The sequence below is a fragment of the Budorcas taxicolor genome, chromosome 17, assembly GCF_023091745.1.
Source record: "Budorcas taxicolor isolate Tak-1 chromosome 17, Takin1.1, whole genome shotgun sequence".
Taxonomy (NCBI): domain Eukaryota; kingdom Metazoa; phylum Chordata; class Mammalia; order Artiodactyla; family Bovidae; genus Budorcas; species Budorcas taxicolor.
Genome location: NC_068926.1, coordinates 58,695,741 through 58,712,293, shown reverse-complemented (window position 1 = coordinate 58,712,293; position 16,553 = coordinate 58,695,741). Strand labels below are relative to the sequence as shown.

The following is a 16,553-nucleotide window of genomic DNA, read 5'->3' as shown; positions in this document are numbered from 1 at the left end:
TCTTATTCTCGATTTAGGAGAGAACTCTTGTTCCCACTGCCTCAAGTCTTTTCTGAAAATAGGCAGGTTATAAAGGCTCATGTTTGTTTTTACTTTTTCCCCACTATCTCTTATCTTTCTGCCCCCAGCTCTTGTCTATAATTAATTTTAAAACTGTGACTTCCACAGGACATAACTTAATAGCAAGAACTCAGGCTTAGTGAATACTTTCACATATATATATGACTATGATCAAAGCATAGCTCTTTTTAACAACTATAGCTCATGGATGCCACTAACAGTTCTTTGTTTTGTATAAACAAGAACACAAATGCTATAAAACCAAGAATATCTGTTTGCCATTTGATTCCTCTCCTATGACAAAATTTGGTCACCAACTTCTGTCAATTCTACCTCCAAAATATTATTTGATACCATTTCTTTCTCCTCATTCCTACTGACCCTGCATAATTTCTCAGATTTAGACTATTCTAAGAGCCTTCTCTCTGCCTTTGGGGTTTCTCTGCTATTACAGCTGACACTACACAGAGCCCACATGAGTTTTCTCTCTGAAACATAAATCTGGTCAGGTCATTATTCTCCTCAGTAGCCTTCAGGCACTCCCCTGCGCACACAGAATAAACTTCCAGCTCCTTCATGTCACCCAATATAGCATCAAACATCATCTTTCAGGATTGTCTCCTATCTATTATAAGCATTAAATAAAAATAAGTAAACTCAACAAAAGAATAATTTCCAAGGGTATCTAGAAATGAATTCTTAATGTATTATGTATGCAATTATTTATGTAACTGATAAATTTATTTATCTCAACCACATACTATTACCTCCAACTCAACTTTTACAAAATAGCTAAAATAAAATTCTATCCACCTAATGTGTTAAAACTGAATTTCACTATTTAAAATATTTTAATTTTCAATTCCAATATTAAAACGTAAGGTAGACAACAAGGATTCTAAAATCAAGTTATCTTTTAAATGAATGTAAACACATATTGACAAATTTCTCAGTTTTCTGGAGTTGGTTAAAATCAGCTCTTAGAGTTGTTAACAGAGTATCACATCTACCATATGAGGAAGTTTGACAACAAAGTCTAAGTCACTTTAGAAGATAAGCACCTACCTTACTGAATCCCATTTGTTTTCCATCTAGACTATTTCTTGAGTTCGCCATATAAACTATCAAACCAGGCTATTCATCTTAACACAGATATTAGAAAAGTTTCCTAAAAACAAGTACTTCTTTTTCAAATCAAATTTATAAAATTTACTAAAAAAGACAGTTCATTAGCTTACACACAGCAAAGGCTGGGTTCTCATGAGAATCATTCTGCTGTGTAATTAAGTGTTGTAGGAGCTTGCAGACAGACTCAAGAACCACACCATCTGTCTGGGTTGCAAAGTGCGGTTTTACCATGATATTACCAAACAGCAACAAAATATTATTTTCATACGTATCTCAAGTAATTTACAGACAACTAAAGAATTTGTATATTTGGGATCACAACACTTGATTCAATCCATACCCATGATAACACTTTGTATATAAACCAATACTCTTTGAAAAATGTTTTTAGTAACTTAGACTTATATTTCAGAAGATAGACATTTATGGTCTTCAGTAGCTACAATGTAGATTTATGCTCTGGTATAAATTCTAAATGTTAAACTGTTCAGGTGTTAAATACATCTGTAAAATTTTAAAGCACCTATTATTTGTTTAAAATAATATCATTTAAGTAAATTTTCCCCAAATACCTCCAGATCTAGGATTACAGTGCCACACTTTTTGACAGGATTTCAATTTTCATTTTTTAATGTGAAAAGTATTTTTAAAGAGAAATTATTATAAATAAAATCATCTATGTAACATGAAAACCACAGGAACAAAGCTGATTGAGAAAACTCTCATGATATTCCTAAATTCAAAAGCAGAAAATAATCCTTGCCACTGCAACTCAATCTAAACAGTACAGGCATGCCTGCCACAGATCAAACATCCTCTGCAGCACCTCCTCTAACACTGAATGTTAAGGCAGACCACCGTGAGAAAGTAAAATCCTAAATACACACATAATTTGCTAATCTTTGCTGCCTCGTGTCCAATTCTTTGTGACCCCATGGACTGTACCCCACAAAGCTCCTCTGTCCATGGGATTCTCCAGGCAAGAATACTGGAGTGGGTGGCCATTTCCTTCTCCAGGGGATCTTCCCAACCCAGGGATCGAACCCAGGTATCTCGCATTACAGGCAGATTCTTTACCATCTGAACCACCAGGGAAACCCATAGTTGACTACGTGGGCAGCCTCAAATGAGTAAAGCAACACTAAGTGGACAAAGGTAAATTACTTGGGTCTCACAGGCCAAACTTTCTGTTAAAACCTAAAGAAATTGTCTCAATGGGATATTTTATTTATCCTAAGGCTTTTCTTAACAATTACTTCCATTTAGCCAAAATTGAGGAGGCTGCCGACATGGCTCAGTGTTAAAGAATCTGCCTGCCAACGCAAGAGACATGGGTTCAAACCCTGGGTAAGAAAGATCCCCTGGGGAAGTAAATGGCAACCCACTCCAATATTCTTGCCTAGGAAATCCCATGGACAGAGACCCCTGGTGGGCTACAGTCCATGGGGTCGCAAAAGAGTCAGACACAACTTAGCGACTAAACAACAAGAAGCCAAAAATGAAGCTCAGGAGGATAGCTGACGTTTGCTAGACAGACACAGACAGAGCACAACTTACAATTCCATTCCTCCTCTTCTGATAATCTGCCTTGATCCCCAGAGAGCAAAAATGGCACTCCCAATATCTAGTCCAATCAAGGGACCACTAAATCCACCTCCACTGATACTGTACTGAAACAAACACACTGAAGCACCAGACAGAGAACCTGGAAGGCAGTTGTACAAGCAAGGAAGGAGCTCTTGGCATATATGCATAATGTATGCATTCCAATACAGCTGGCCCTTGAACTGCCTGCCCTGCAGAGTGGAAAATTCATGTGTAACTTCACAGTCAGCTCTCCTTATCCACGGAACTCAATCCAGGGAACAGGTCACATAATACTATAGTATTTATTTATTGAAATACACCTAAATATAAATGGACCCATGCAGTTCAAACCCATGTTGTTCAAGGGTCAACTGTATAGCCAAAAGCAGAGTTCTTCCCAGGACTTTTGCTCAACACCAGTAAAACCCCCATCAGAAGGTACTAAATTACTGACATAAGCAATAATTTACAGCAAAAAGCAGAACTGAGAGAAGAGAAAAGACACTGACCAAAGAAGTATACTTTAAAATAAGACTTTTCAGGACAGCTGACAAAACTGTCTCTAAAAGAAATTCCAAAAGAAAAAGACCAAAAGATACTAGACAATGGCATCAATATCTGATCCATTTCAAAGGAGTCTACTTTGAAGAAAGCTTCTCATTTGGGCAGATGTGTTCTAGTCCTAGTGTGACTAGCTCAAAATTAGTTTCCTAATTGTGAAATGTACAACCAAAGCAAGTGACATTTGACCTACTTAAAATAACCATTAAAGGAAAACAAAAATGTTTATTAGTAACAAGAACATCAAGTAAAATGCAAAATTTTTAACTAAAAAAAAATTTTACATGTTTATTCAGGCTCAAGCTCAGTATCTTTTAGTCTTTGAACTTAAAAAGCACTCAAGTTACAACTGAGATTGTCCCACTTCCTTCATACTTATTCGTTTCTTATACCCTCACAGCTTTTATTTCTCAGGTGTCTTACTCTTCCCAGTGCTAATTCCATCACCTGGGTTCTTAACATCATTTCCAGCCTGACTGTTCCACTGATTATCAACTACTCTTGTACGTTTCATTTTTCTTTCCATCTCTCTACTACACTTGCTCCTAACCTACAAATACAAACGAGGCTCTGGCCTTCTGAAAACCTGCCTTCATCTACCTCTCAGTCTCTTACCCTTCCCACTCCCATACCACCGCTTGTTTCACAATCAAGTTTCTTCAACTGCGAAGTGGACCATTTATTCATTTTGCAAGCTGCTGTAATTCAGGTTCTACCCTCAGTAAGCATATGTAATTATTTCAACCAGGTACCAAGCTGCCCAAACAGGAAACTTCCTCATCTTCCTCTCCTTAACTCTTTCCTTCAAGGTCCACCACAATTGTCTTTGAAAATTACGATTATTCCTCCTTTATTATTTTTATGTCAGATAAAGCAAATTATATTGTCTACTGAAAACACTTTAACATATATACTCATGACCTGAATGTCTAGGCTTCATGAGAAGTAATTCTTGACCAAAATCTAATTTGTGTTAAATGCACAAAATTTAAAGAATGATAGGTTACACAGCTCAACAATTCCAATTTGTCTATTTAAGAGAGCAATCCTAGAAAGGCTTTTAAACACATTATTAAATGTAATACCATTTAACACACTTGTTTTTCCTCAATTCACTTCTCATAGTAGTTTCTATATCATCTTGGATTATCTCCCACTTTTAGTTTCATATCCCATCTGCTCATTTAAGTTCACGTCTGTCCAGTTTCTGAAATATTTGTCACTTTAGTCATTAGCATTTTGCGTAATATAGCACTGTTTTTTAAAGTTCAAAACTGAATTATTTTAGAAAACTGATTATTTTAACATCACCACTTCTTAACCTAAATCAGTCTGCCCACACTTCAAATTTTCCACCTAACAAAAAGCAGATTTCAGTAAGTTTTTGTACTGTTTTTTAAAAGGGAACCAAGACCATAGATTAGAAGTGCTCTCCTATATACCACTTAGGAAATATTCTCAAGGACAGAGAGTTGACAACTGAGCTTCCAAAAAATATGCAACCTTTCCATCCCCCCTCTAGGAAGCCATATCCATCGATTCCTTCAAGACCCAGTTTAAAATTTCCAAGTTTTTCTGGTTGAGTTACTATGCTATCTGTTCATGTTGCTCTCCCTCCGCACCTACCATATACAATCTCATAAAAACTGTACATCAATAGTATATGCAGGTCTTTATCCTACATATCAAACCCTTCGTTGTTTAGTCGCTAAGCCAGCTGTCTCTGACTCTTTTGCGACCCCATGGACTACAGACCACCAGCCTCCTCCGTCCATGGATTTCCAAGGAAAGAAAACTGGAGTAGGTTGCCGTTTCGCTCCAAGGGATCTTCCTCCAGGGTATCTTCAAACTCACATCTCCTATACTACATGCAGATTCTTTACTACTAGTTTACTACTATTCCCTAGGGAAGCTCATTAGCCCTTCTGTAAAACCAAGCCAGACTTCAAGCATTTCTGATGTATGTACATTATTTGAAAATAAATTATATACATCCTAAATTTCTCAAGCATCTGTAGTTCAGTCACTTAGTCATGTCCGACTCTTTGCGACATGGACTGCAGCACACCAGGCTTCCCTGTCCTTAACCATTAACATTGTCTAAATACTAATTTATTAGTTACCCCATCCAATCTCACCCCCAATTCCCTTTGCCCTTCACTGAGACTCGTAAGTGCTCATTTATCACACAACATAGCAAGTAGAAAAGATTGTCTTTAAGGGTGAATGAAGGAAAAAAGAGAAGGGAAAAGCTAAAGCGCAAAGATGACATCACAGAACCTGTTACTACTCCCTACGTTTTAGGGAGTACATCAGCAAAGAGGCAGCAGCAGCAAATACCCTCAGAAAGCAAAGGGAATATCTGCTTAAATCCTTGTTCCAACACGGTTCTTCCCATTGGGAAGAAGCCACCCTCACCTCTCCATGCCCCCTTCAAGACCTTTCAGATAGCAATCCTCTCCTACCCTTCAAACATGCCCAGAGTCTGGGTGGGCCTCATTCCCACTGCCTGGAGCTAAGATGGGTTTTAGGCAGGGCCTGCTCTGATGGCCAGCACTACAGTCAGAGGAAAGGCACTCCTAATAACCTAAGCTTTCCCATAAAAATGCTCACATAAATAGCATCTGAGTTCTATAATACAAGTAATTAAGTACAATACAATAGGCTAACCATCATTTGTAGCTACAGAATTAAGGGTAGGTTTTATTTAAAAGCAAACTTACGTACAAATTAACTTTTTCTAATATTTAGAATGCTGGAGACCACTACATGGAAAATTCTACACTTTGGATAAAAACTTAGGACACTGTTCATAATCAACATGACTAAAACTACAGACTGGGGCAGAGGGGCTTTCCTTCCTTCAACAAGGTCTAAATATTTTTAGATGTCGCCACATTATTAAATGGAAAATAGAAACTGGCTTGCAGTTGAGGATATATACTTTGTTCAAAACAAAGTAAGGGTTATGACATGTGTGTCACACTAAAATGTGATTTAGTCTTTAAAAAGAAAAAGATATTTATTAAGTACTATTTCTGACATTCCCTGAGACAAATCTCAAAATGTTAATAGAACTGCTATTTAAAGTTCAAAGAGCACTCTAGAGCTGCCAAAGAATTAATAGCTTAAACTACCAAATAAGAGTCACAGTTCAATCTCCAGTCTCAGCCAGTCAGAGCTCAGGGTTGGCACAGCAAAATCACCCAGCTTATTAAAGACACACTGTGCAACCTGAGAATCATATACACAAATGAAAAGTTGTGACATCTAAAGATGGCTCATTTATAAAGAAAGACACAAGAACAATTTAATCTTCTGCTCCCCTCAAAAAGCACAAATTCAACATAACTGCCATACTTAAAACAAGTAATTTTGCTGTTCCGCTTCCTGATTAACTGTCTAGGGTTACTCTATAACTTGAGTTGTAATCTGCCAGAAGACTCTTCCTATTAAAAAACATTATCTAGTCATCCAAAGTGCTTTCCTTAAAAGATACTCAAAATGATTTCTCACACTTCCTGACGCCCGTATTTCCATCAAGTTTATAGGAGAAAATGAGGCACAGAACCATTATGTGACCAACCAGATATAGTCATTAGTTTAAAAAAAAAAAGGAGGGGTGTTGAATACCACTCAACTTTCCCTATTACCGGTTTACTACCATTTCACTGGGCTCATAGAAAGTAATCCTGTAACTGAAGATTAAGCAAAAGCCTTCTTACAGGATACTTCTTAGAGAATGAAAATGGAGGAATTTTGGATCAAACCTCAAACAAAATCTCCAACAGGTTCCGAAATCTATTAGATTGCTACCACCTTACACAAAATCTAAATAGGAACCAAATTCCTACTCCTTTGGGGTATAAGGATGCATCTCTTGATCAGCTGGAAATTTTTAAGATTTCCTAAAACTCATCTAAAATATTACCAAGCAACAGTACATACAGCCTAAACAATGTATGTTCAGAACACAGAGCTGAACAGCTAAATAAACTTCAAAAACAACAACAACATGTTGTGATCAGGACCTAAATGGGTAATGAGAACTCCCTTATGAAACAAGGTGGGGAAGAGAGTAGTTGTCCAGTCATTCATTCATTCAACTGAGTTAACCAGCATTTAACTATGAAGGGAATGCAAAGATGACTTAAGACAGGGTCACTGCCCTATAGAAGTTCATATGATTATCAGAGGTAGGCAGAGGAGGTATACGGAAGGAGCAAGAGTGACAAGTTCGATCTGTGGGAGTCAAGGAGATCTTCACAGGGCGATGACATCTGACCTACTTAAAGATGAGGAGGACTGTGCCAAACATATACACGTGCAATAAAACTAGGAGCTGGTTCCTGAGTTGGACATACGTATGTTTTCCCTTATTTCTCTTTAGGACATTATTACTCAATCTTGTGAACTGCCAACACAAAATGCTTTTTCACACCTATTTTACTCTTTTGAATACCTTACTTATTAGCTCTCAAATTAAGCACAGATGGACTGTGGGAACTTTACGTGTCACGCAAAAATACTTCCTCAGAAATGTATCAATGATGGGAGCGAGGGGAAGGATCATGGTTTTCATGCAACTTAATATGTTTTATGTGAACAATCTTTGTAATTTCCACTAGTATTATAAGGAATTCTGTGCACAATTAATGATATATTTTATTTGAAAAAATCATTTCTTCAAATTTAATTTTAATACCAAATGTCTTAAATATATCCAATTAATGTAGTGATTTAATACAAATCAAGACAATGATTACAGTAAAGAGATCTAGTGAAGATTGAGAAAACATGTTTACCTGAAAATTTACCTAATTCTCTTTATCTTCCTTTTCATGTTTTTTTTTTTAAGTTACAAATTTAAACAATGTAAAATAAAGGCACAAGTGAAATTTTAAAAGAATCATCTCAGGATGTTCCTTTAACAGTAATGGAATTTCACTGTACTTGGAAGAAGTACAAAATGCAGAAAGCTGTCAACCAGGGCTCTGTGCTATTTCACAGTGGTAGAAATACGGCTTTAATAAGACTACCACAATTTACCTAGAATGAGAAATAAACATTCAGAAATATACATAATAAACTATAGAGTATGGAAATGCCAATGGCATAAACATTCTCCCTTGGACACCATTGATTCTTCTAATTCTCATCTAGAAAGAACAACAACAACAAAAAAAAAACACCTTCATCTTTCTTGACTAGAATCCAAATGTACGCTAAGACATTTTATTAGCTTAAAAAAGGAAAACAACTTTATTCCAACAAACATAACTAAAGCATGTTAATATAAATGCAAGTGAAACAGGAGTTCCTAAAAGAGAACTATGATAGCCAATTTATGACAACAGAATCCAATCTATACTACAGATGATTTCAAAAATTAAGTACAAAACAAAGCAGTATGTTGGGGGAGCTGCCTCTGAAATAAACACCAATCACATATTAAAAGCACTTAAAACTATTTTTGTGTAAACTAAAGCAAAGACAGAAAACCATGCTGATGTACATAAGTGACTTTATACTCAACAAAAATTGAGCACACATACATATTTCATTCATGCAAATGAACATGAATTTACAATTCCTCGTTTATGTTAATATTTACCAAGATTAATGGAAAATCATCTCCCCTATGTAATGAAGTGAATTCCCCCAACAGAACAAAGCTAACACCTTCAAATCTTTCGAATAAACAATGAAAGCACATACTATAAAAGGAAATTATCTGAACTGGATAGAAGTTAAATGACTCAAGAGAGAAGAAAGTCCGAAATTCCAATACACATTACAACCATTGATTCATTAATTCCAAATCTCTAAACCAGTCCTATGAAACTAAAATGTGTGCCTGCAAATTCTTTAACTATCCCCCACAGCACATTTTTAGACTACCTACCTAATTACCTCATTTTGCAATGCACTAAATGCAATTTCTTGAAATAGCAATGTTTATACAATGACAAAATCGAAATTCTGGTAGCCACAACACAGTCTGTAAAACAAGTTAGCACATAACACATTTTAAATAAAGGACAATAAAAGAAATGCCACGGAAACTCTTTTTCTCCATTTCTAATAAACGGTTGCAATGCACAGCTCAGTAATAACATCTAATATTCAACTGTATTACTAATTCTCATAAACTTTGTCTAATCTCTCACAGTAGCTAACTTCTGTGAAATAAATATATCATCCACTTTCAAAACAACAATAAATCAGTATCTTCTACTACTATTTCAAAGAAGATTATGCTTTTCCTCTACTGAAAACAAATTAAACCATTCAGAAAAACATCTAGTCGGAATTCCCAAGCGGTCCAGGGGTTAGGACTCTCTTCCAGTACATGGGTTTGATTCCTGGTCTGGGGACTAAGATCCAAGTGGGCCAAAAAGAAAACAATCTAGTCTATCTCTGAATCAAACTTTCAGAAAAAGTTGAATTGTTTATTTCAAAAAATCCAGATAAATAATCGTAATACTATTTACACTGAATTTCACCTCAATTTTAAATAACTTAAACATTACTATAGAATATTCCTATCTTTTGCCAATATATAATACATAGACTATAGCATAAAGTGACTTCCCTGGTGGCTCAGACGGTAAAGCGTCTGCCTACAATGCAGGAGACCCGGGTTCGATCCCTGGGTTGGGAACACCCCCTGGAGAAGGAAATGGCAACCCACTCCAGTATTCTTGCCTGGAAAATTCCATGGACGGAGGAGCCTGGTTGGCTACTGTCCATGGGGTCGCAAAGAGTCAGACACGACTGAGCGACTTCACTTCACTATAGTATAAAGTGGTGACAGAGTATCTTTCTTATTAATCTCAAGAGCAGAGAAGACCTTTGAAAATGTTTGATGAATACAATTAACTCAGAATTAACCAGGCTAAATTAGCCCGTGAACAAAAAAGATGAATCTTTCCATGCCTAATTAATATAATCCACTACTATAACTTAATTTCATTTAAAGAATGCCTTAAAAGGTTGTTTTTTCCCCAAATACCTAATACAGTCATGAAAAAAATGACCAAAATATTCCAAAGAAAGTGCTAAACTACATAAGCACCTGGCATAAACTCAACACTCACTGTCCTAAGGCAACCCCTGCCTTTATTCTCACAAAGCAGCCGCAACTTAACTTCCTCTCAATGAACTCTTCAAGCAATAACACAGCAACATATTTTGTAGCATACAAGTCCTGCGTACATTATTTTCTCTTTAAATTATGAACTCATCACACGTACAAATGGCTCTTTAAAACGGTCCAGTAAACTGCTATGCTATGCCTTAAATTGCTGTCTATTATGTACTTAAAAATATTTACTAGCAATTGGAGGTTAATATGGCAAATACTACCGGGTAAGCAATTATTGCTATTAAAAATATACAAATATCATTAAACAAAATGAACCATCATGAAAAAAAGACGCTTCATGTGTAAATAATAACACTGGAAACTCAGATAAAAAAATACTCTATATAAAGTATTGGCATTTGAGAAAACTAATCATTTCTTCTCCTCATTTTCAATTGATGGTCCTCCCCATCTGGTTCTAACTCAAAAGAATAAATCTCCAAGTTTCTACAACTATCTTCCCTCTCTGCAAAAAAATTAAAATAAATCTCAAGAAAAAAGAAAGCAGGTCAATGAGAGATTACTGTAAAATCTTCAAGTATTGAATGAATGGCCCTTAATAGGAATTACGTACTAATGTGTATTTCAATTTAAGAAGGAAGAATTTGATACCATCCCCCAACTACCCCATAGTTAGGAAGATTCTATGCAAATAAAACAACATGAATGTGGGGCATACCTAACTAAGAATTAAACTGCCCTGTGTCAAAGAGTATATACTTTTATGAAGTATATATATACTTTATGAAGGACATAAAACCACTTTTCTCCATATCATCTTGAGTAAGAAACAGAAAGAAACAAAAGTAAATATATACTTCCATCTGGAAATTATAACATGTCTTTCCACAAGGGTGAGTTGACATCCCATAGGGCATTGGTACACTCTCCAAAAGGGCAGATTTAACACACTTAACTGAATTATAACTGAGTGAATACATAACAAGAGTCTCCCGGAAATGTGATGGACAGCATGAGAAAACAGTTCTGAGTCACAAAGGCACAGTGAGGCATGCATTTAATGCAGCAGCTACAAATCTCACAACTGCAAGAATAACCCATATCATGGCATTTTTCACATGTTAGGAAAAGGGGCAGGGTTGACAAAGAATTTAGGAAATATGATGATGCCATGCAGTAGAATATCAGAAGACAAAGTAAGTAAAGCACTAACAAAAATCTTTAAGGCACCTGACTGTACAAATCAACTCCTGCTAAGCCAGGTGAACACCTTGAGGTAACAGAAAGTGGGTGGGTCATTAATGTGGTACAGAACTTTATCAGCTCTAGCTTACATTTCAATCCACATTAATAAGAGTATTTAGGTAAATTCTCTATAAGCAATACTTTTCTCTGCTCAAAAAAACTACAGGTTAAAAAGAAAACTATATGCTAATATTATGTACTAAGAGTTTTTATAATACATGCTTAAAATCATCACCTGTTCAATTTAATCTCCTTTGGAATTAATTATTCTATACAATGTATTTTAGGCAACATATTTTTGATATTCCAGGTTGCTGCTGTATCTGATTTTCAAGAAAATGCTCAATTTGGAGCAAGAAAAATTTACAGTATCAGTAGCTCTTTAATGGCTTTGCAGTTTTTTAATAACCAGCTATCCAACCTCCATCTATAAGAGAATACAGACATTACACAGTCCTTCAAAAAAGAAAAAAGCATTTCTGCATTTCAAAGTTGCTACCTAAAGAATAATTCTGTTTTAAAAAAGTATACTCAAAAATCAATTCCTGGTTTAAGCACAAACCTTTAGAAAGTCAGAAAGCACAGAATCCTCTCCTACAAATTTTTTCTCTAAAACAATATTAAACATCTTTAGAAACATTATCATTCTTTTTTTTTTTTTAAAAAGGATAAAAAAAGAAATGATATATACTGAAGACTGGCTACACATGTATTTTCATTCCTACATGAAAGGTACTGTATACAAAATAGCCACATATATACAAGCCATTATCAGTCAGCATGATATATGGTAATTTGGGGGAATCTCTCCTCACTAATACTGATCTACTTGGTTATTTTAATTTCCTGATAAAGTGTCAACGTGGTCACCAGTCACCAAACAAAAACCATTTAAATACCCCTTAGTCAATGTTTGCTAACCTATGGAAGTCCCTGAGAATCTGAGTGACACTAAATGAAAGACTGAGAGAAGAAAAGAGGAGGCAAGGGGAAGTTATCACAGGACTGAAAGGGAGAATCACAACTTGTAACTGAATTTTAAGATTAAATATCCGAATAAAAATGTTGGGAGGAAAAAAACTGACCTGCTATTACTACAGTAAAAGCATAGATACTATGTCACTCGGTCTCAGTAGGTAAAAATCGCTTGTCTTCATTTTTTAAAATCTGCATAATGAAATATATTTAATAAAGCTCCTATTTAAAAAGTTGGCAAGAATTTGTATTTCTCCACTAGTCTCAAAGGAAAAAAAAAAGCATCTATGCTACCCATAATTAAATGTAACTAATTACAATTTGAACACTAAATTATGTATCCAGTGTAAACAAAGATTAAGAGGAAATAAAGCTCTATGTACAGCAGAGGTTACGGAAAACAATTTCCAAAATGCATGTTCTCTAAAGGCAGTCCCCCAAAAAGGGTACACCACTTAAACAAAGTTGGGTTTTTTTAAAGTCTAAATTAAACAAACCGTTCAGCCAATTTTCCAATTATATTCCACGCTTGAAACATAATTGCCTTACATCTGTTTACAAATCTTTGCTCAATATTTAAACAAATTCGTAGTCTCCCGGGCACATAGCTATACATACAGTTACTCATGCACAAAGCACATATTTAAAGACCACGCACTGCAATTATTAGTCTAAACGCCAGGTTTAACAACGTGAATGTTTTCAGAGCTAGGTAATACGACCCAATAAAAAAAAGCAAAGATGGCATTTACCACCAAATGTCACTGCCACCGCCAGGAAAGAGTTTCTGGAACCCTATACATTTTTAATTTCGATGAATCTAGACGCCGTCGTCGGATGCCAGGCTTCCAGGAGAACAATTGACACCCTAACTGCTTCAAGATTAAGGCAGGCGATTCAAATCCGAAGGAAAAGTTGTCAATTATCAGAGAGAGAGCGCGAGAGAGGCGAAGGCAGATAAAAGCGATGTTATCAAACCGCCCAGCTTGTTGCTGTGTGTGTGTGTGTGTGTGGATTCGTTGTGAGCAGAGAGAAAACAGTTTTTAAAAGACACAGGAGGAGAGAAAGAAAAAAAAGCTTTCTCCACCTTCCGTCGGCTCGGTGCAATGGCTTTAAGGCTCTCCAGCGTAGTAAGCCCCGAGAGGCAGGCGGCTGTCGATGTTTACAATCGCCGGAGCTTCGGGTGCAAGAGTCCTTTACTGACACAATCGCATTCAATCAACTGTTTTCGGGCGAAATTGCAGGTGTCATTATGGAATTTTTTAAAAAATTCAAAAGGCGGGCGGGCGGGCAGCCGATCCGACACAAGGGGGAAAAAAAGCTGCTTATCGCAGGCGCGGGCAACACAAGGCAAAAGCCTTCCACATTTAAGGGGGGAAAAGAGGGGGAAAGGGAGGGGAAGGGGAGTGCGACTGCAACAGAGGGTGGGCGTTCGAAGTGCGACCCAGAATCCGCAGCTTTGAGACTTCCACATGCAAATTCCACGCCGAGCGCCGCGCTCACAAATGATTTTTAAAGAGCCAAATAAACACTGGATGGGATCCAAGGCGAAGGAGAGACGATCCAAAAGGGGGAGAACCGGCAAGAGGCGAACCGCGGGGAGAGGCGAGGGAGGGGCGAAGTCCCGGCGGCGGGAGGAGAAAGTTGGTCGGCGGCGGAGGTCGACCCCCCCCCACCCCACGGCACAGCCCCCTCCCCGCAGCCCGGCTACTCACCAGCGAGAAGAGGTTGGAGTGACAATCCTCCAGGCTCGCCCCGTTCGCCACCCAGTTCGCTGCCGCAGTCATGATCCTCCGCGAGCCCGGCCGCCAGAGCGGGGCATGTCGGAGCGAGGCGTCCGAGGCGAGGCCGGGCCGGGCGGCGGCGCCTCGCCGGGGAGCGTGGGGCGGCCCGGCCGCCGCCGCCGCCGGGGGAGGGAGCGAGGGCCGGCGGGCGGGCGAGAGGCGCCGCGGCGACGCCGCGCCGGGGGCGGCGGGCCCGGGCCGGCGGGGGGGTCCGCGGCGGCCGCGCGGCTCCTTCCTGCTCGGGCGGCGGCGGCGGCTGCTCCCGCGGCGGCGGGGGGCGCTGTCCGCGCGGCCCGGCGCCCTCCCCGCCTCTCAGGGCCGCCGCTGCCTCCCGGGCCGGCGCTGCGGGCCGGCCGCCACCTCCGCCTTCCCTGTTCCTCAGCCGCCGCCGCCGCCGCCGCCGCCGCTGCTGCCGCCGCCGCCTTGTTTATCTCCAGCCACCGACTCCCCCTCAGCCCCCGCCGGCGCGTGAGGGGAGGCGAGCCCTAGAGTCGCCGCCGCCGCTTCGGAGCCGCCGCCGCCGCGGAGCGCGAACTCGCGAAGGGGGGGGTGCGGACGAAGCCAGCGGGCGACCCCGGCAGCCGAGCGACGTCCCCTCCTTCCTCTTCCTCCCCCACCCCCCCCTCCTCCCCAGTCAGCCTCGCTTCTCCTCCCTCCCTGGGCTCGCTAGCTCTGACAGCAATGGCGGCCGCCGACCGCGGCTCGGCCCGCCATTGGCTGGCGCCTTGTCACGTGACGGGCGCCGGCCGCACAGGGGGGGGACTGGAGGAGGCGGGGGAGGGGCCGGAGCGGCGGCCGCGACTGTTCACTGGCGGCGCTGCTGAGCCGAGTGCGGCTGGATTCTCCGGCGGAGAGAGGGAGGGAGACGGAGACAGAGGCAGAGAAAGAAGTGCGGGCGGCGCGGCTCCGAGGCGGGCGGGCGGGCGGGCAGTCAGCCGCTGAGCCGGCCGCCCCGCGCCCCGCCCCCTCGGGCGCACGAATCTTTGCTGGGCTCCACCGCGAGCCTCGGGAACGCCGGTGGCCGTGGTTGTGGAGGGCTCCGGGCCCCTTGCCTGTGCCCTCGATCGCCCCGGCCGGCTGGGTGGCAGAGGCCCGCCATGGGCCAGACAGCAGATCCAAGTGCTTCGGGGTGTCTCCTCGAGGTCTCACTCCGTGGTCCGCGTTTTGCAGATGAGAAAACTGAAGCACAAAGAAATTAAGACACTTACCCGAGGTCGCTCAGCTAGGAAGAGGAGGGGGTGGGATTCGAACCCTTGCGCTCAGGCACACAGCGAAGCGGACCTCTTGCATCAAGATTTTAAAGCCTAGGCCAGGAAGTGCTTACTGTGTACCACGCGCTATGCTCTGAATCCAGAAATGCCTTTTTAAGCCCTTACTCGTAGGCGCTGTGCGCATGCATGCATGCGTTGCAGAAATGCTTTCTGACCTCTTGCTTTGTGCCAGGATATAAATATATGTATTTTTTAAACTACCAGACACTACTGGGCTGGATTTGGAGCAGACCTTCCTGCCTGGCTCCATTCAGACAATAACCAACATTTCCCAAGCATAACAGTGTGGGAGTCCAGAGAAATGCCAGTATGAGGAGGCTCTCTATCAGACCTCAGAGCTCATGCTCCCCTCGAAGGTGGGAAGGAGATAACTTCTTCATTAACAAGCCCGCAAACGTGGGAAAAGCCAGGTGGATTGGATTAAAACAGGGACGAATGGAAAACAAGAAAGAAGCAATGTAATAAAAGGAGAACAGTATTAGATATATGAATTGAGCTTTGGAATTACCACAAATTACTGCTAAAGCAAAACTCAGGAGCAGCATGTTATAATATGTATTATGATTGACACTATGTTACAACGAATGTACCTACATTATTTCACATAGTCCTCAGAACAACCGCATTAAGATACCGTTATTATCCTTAGACTGTAAGTCAAAGCTCAGAAGTGCAGTGACATCTCCAAGCTCTCCAGTTAGTGAGCGGCTCAAGCCCAGGTGTATCTGGCTTCAGAGCCCAAGCCTGAGTCCAGAAGGTTCTGTCAACAAGTGCCTATAGATGACTCTGGCACCCATGGTTGTATTACCTTGACCACCACAGTGTAACTCTCTG

At 40.3% G+C, this 16,553-nt stretch overlaps 1 protein-coding gene and 1 non-coding gene across 4 annotated transcripts in view; one reads left to right on the top strand and one right to left on the bottom strand.

Moving 5' to 3' along the window:
- Positions 1-14,459, bottom strand: part of MED13L (mediator complex subunit 13L) — a 282,763-nt gene extending 268,304 nt beyond the window's left edge. For all 3 annotated transcript variants that reach the window (XM_052654564.1, XM_052654566.1, XM_052654565.1), the window contains exon 1: positions 14,380-14,459. In XM_052654564.1, coding sequence (XP_052510524.1) covers positions 14,380-14,451 — 72 coding nt within the window. In that variant the 5' untranslated portion in view covers positions 14,452-14,459. The remainder of the gene's footprint in view (positions 1-14,379) is intronic.
- TRNAC-ACA (transfer RNA cysteine (anticodon ACA)) lies at positions 9,929-10,000 on the top strand. The gene has a single exon. It is a non-coding gene; the product is annotated as a tRNA-Cys (tRNA).
- Positions 14,460-16,553: the final 2,094 nt, after the last annotated feature.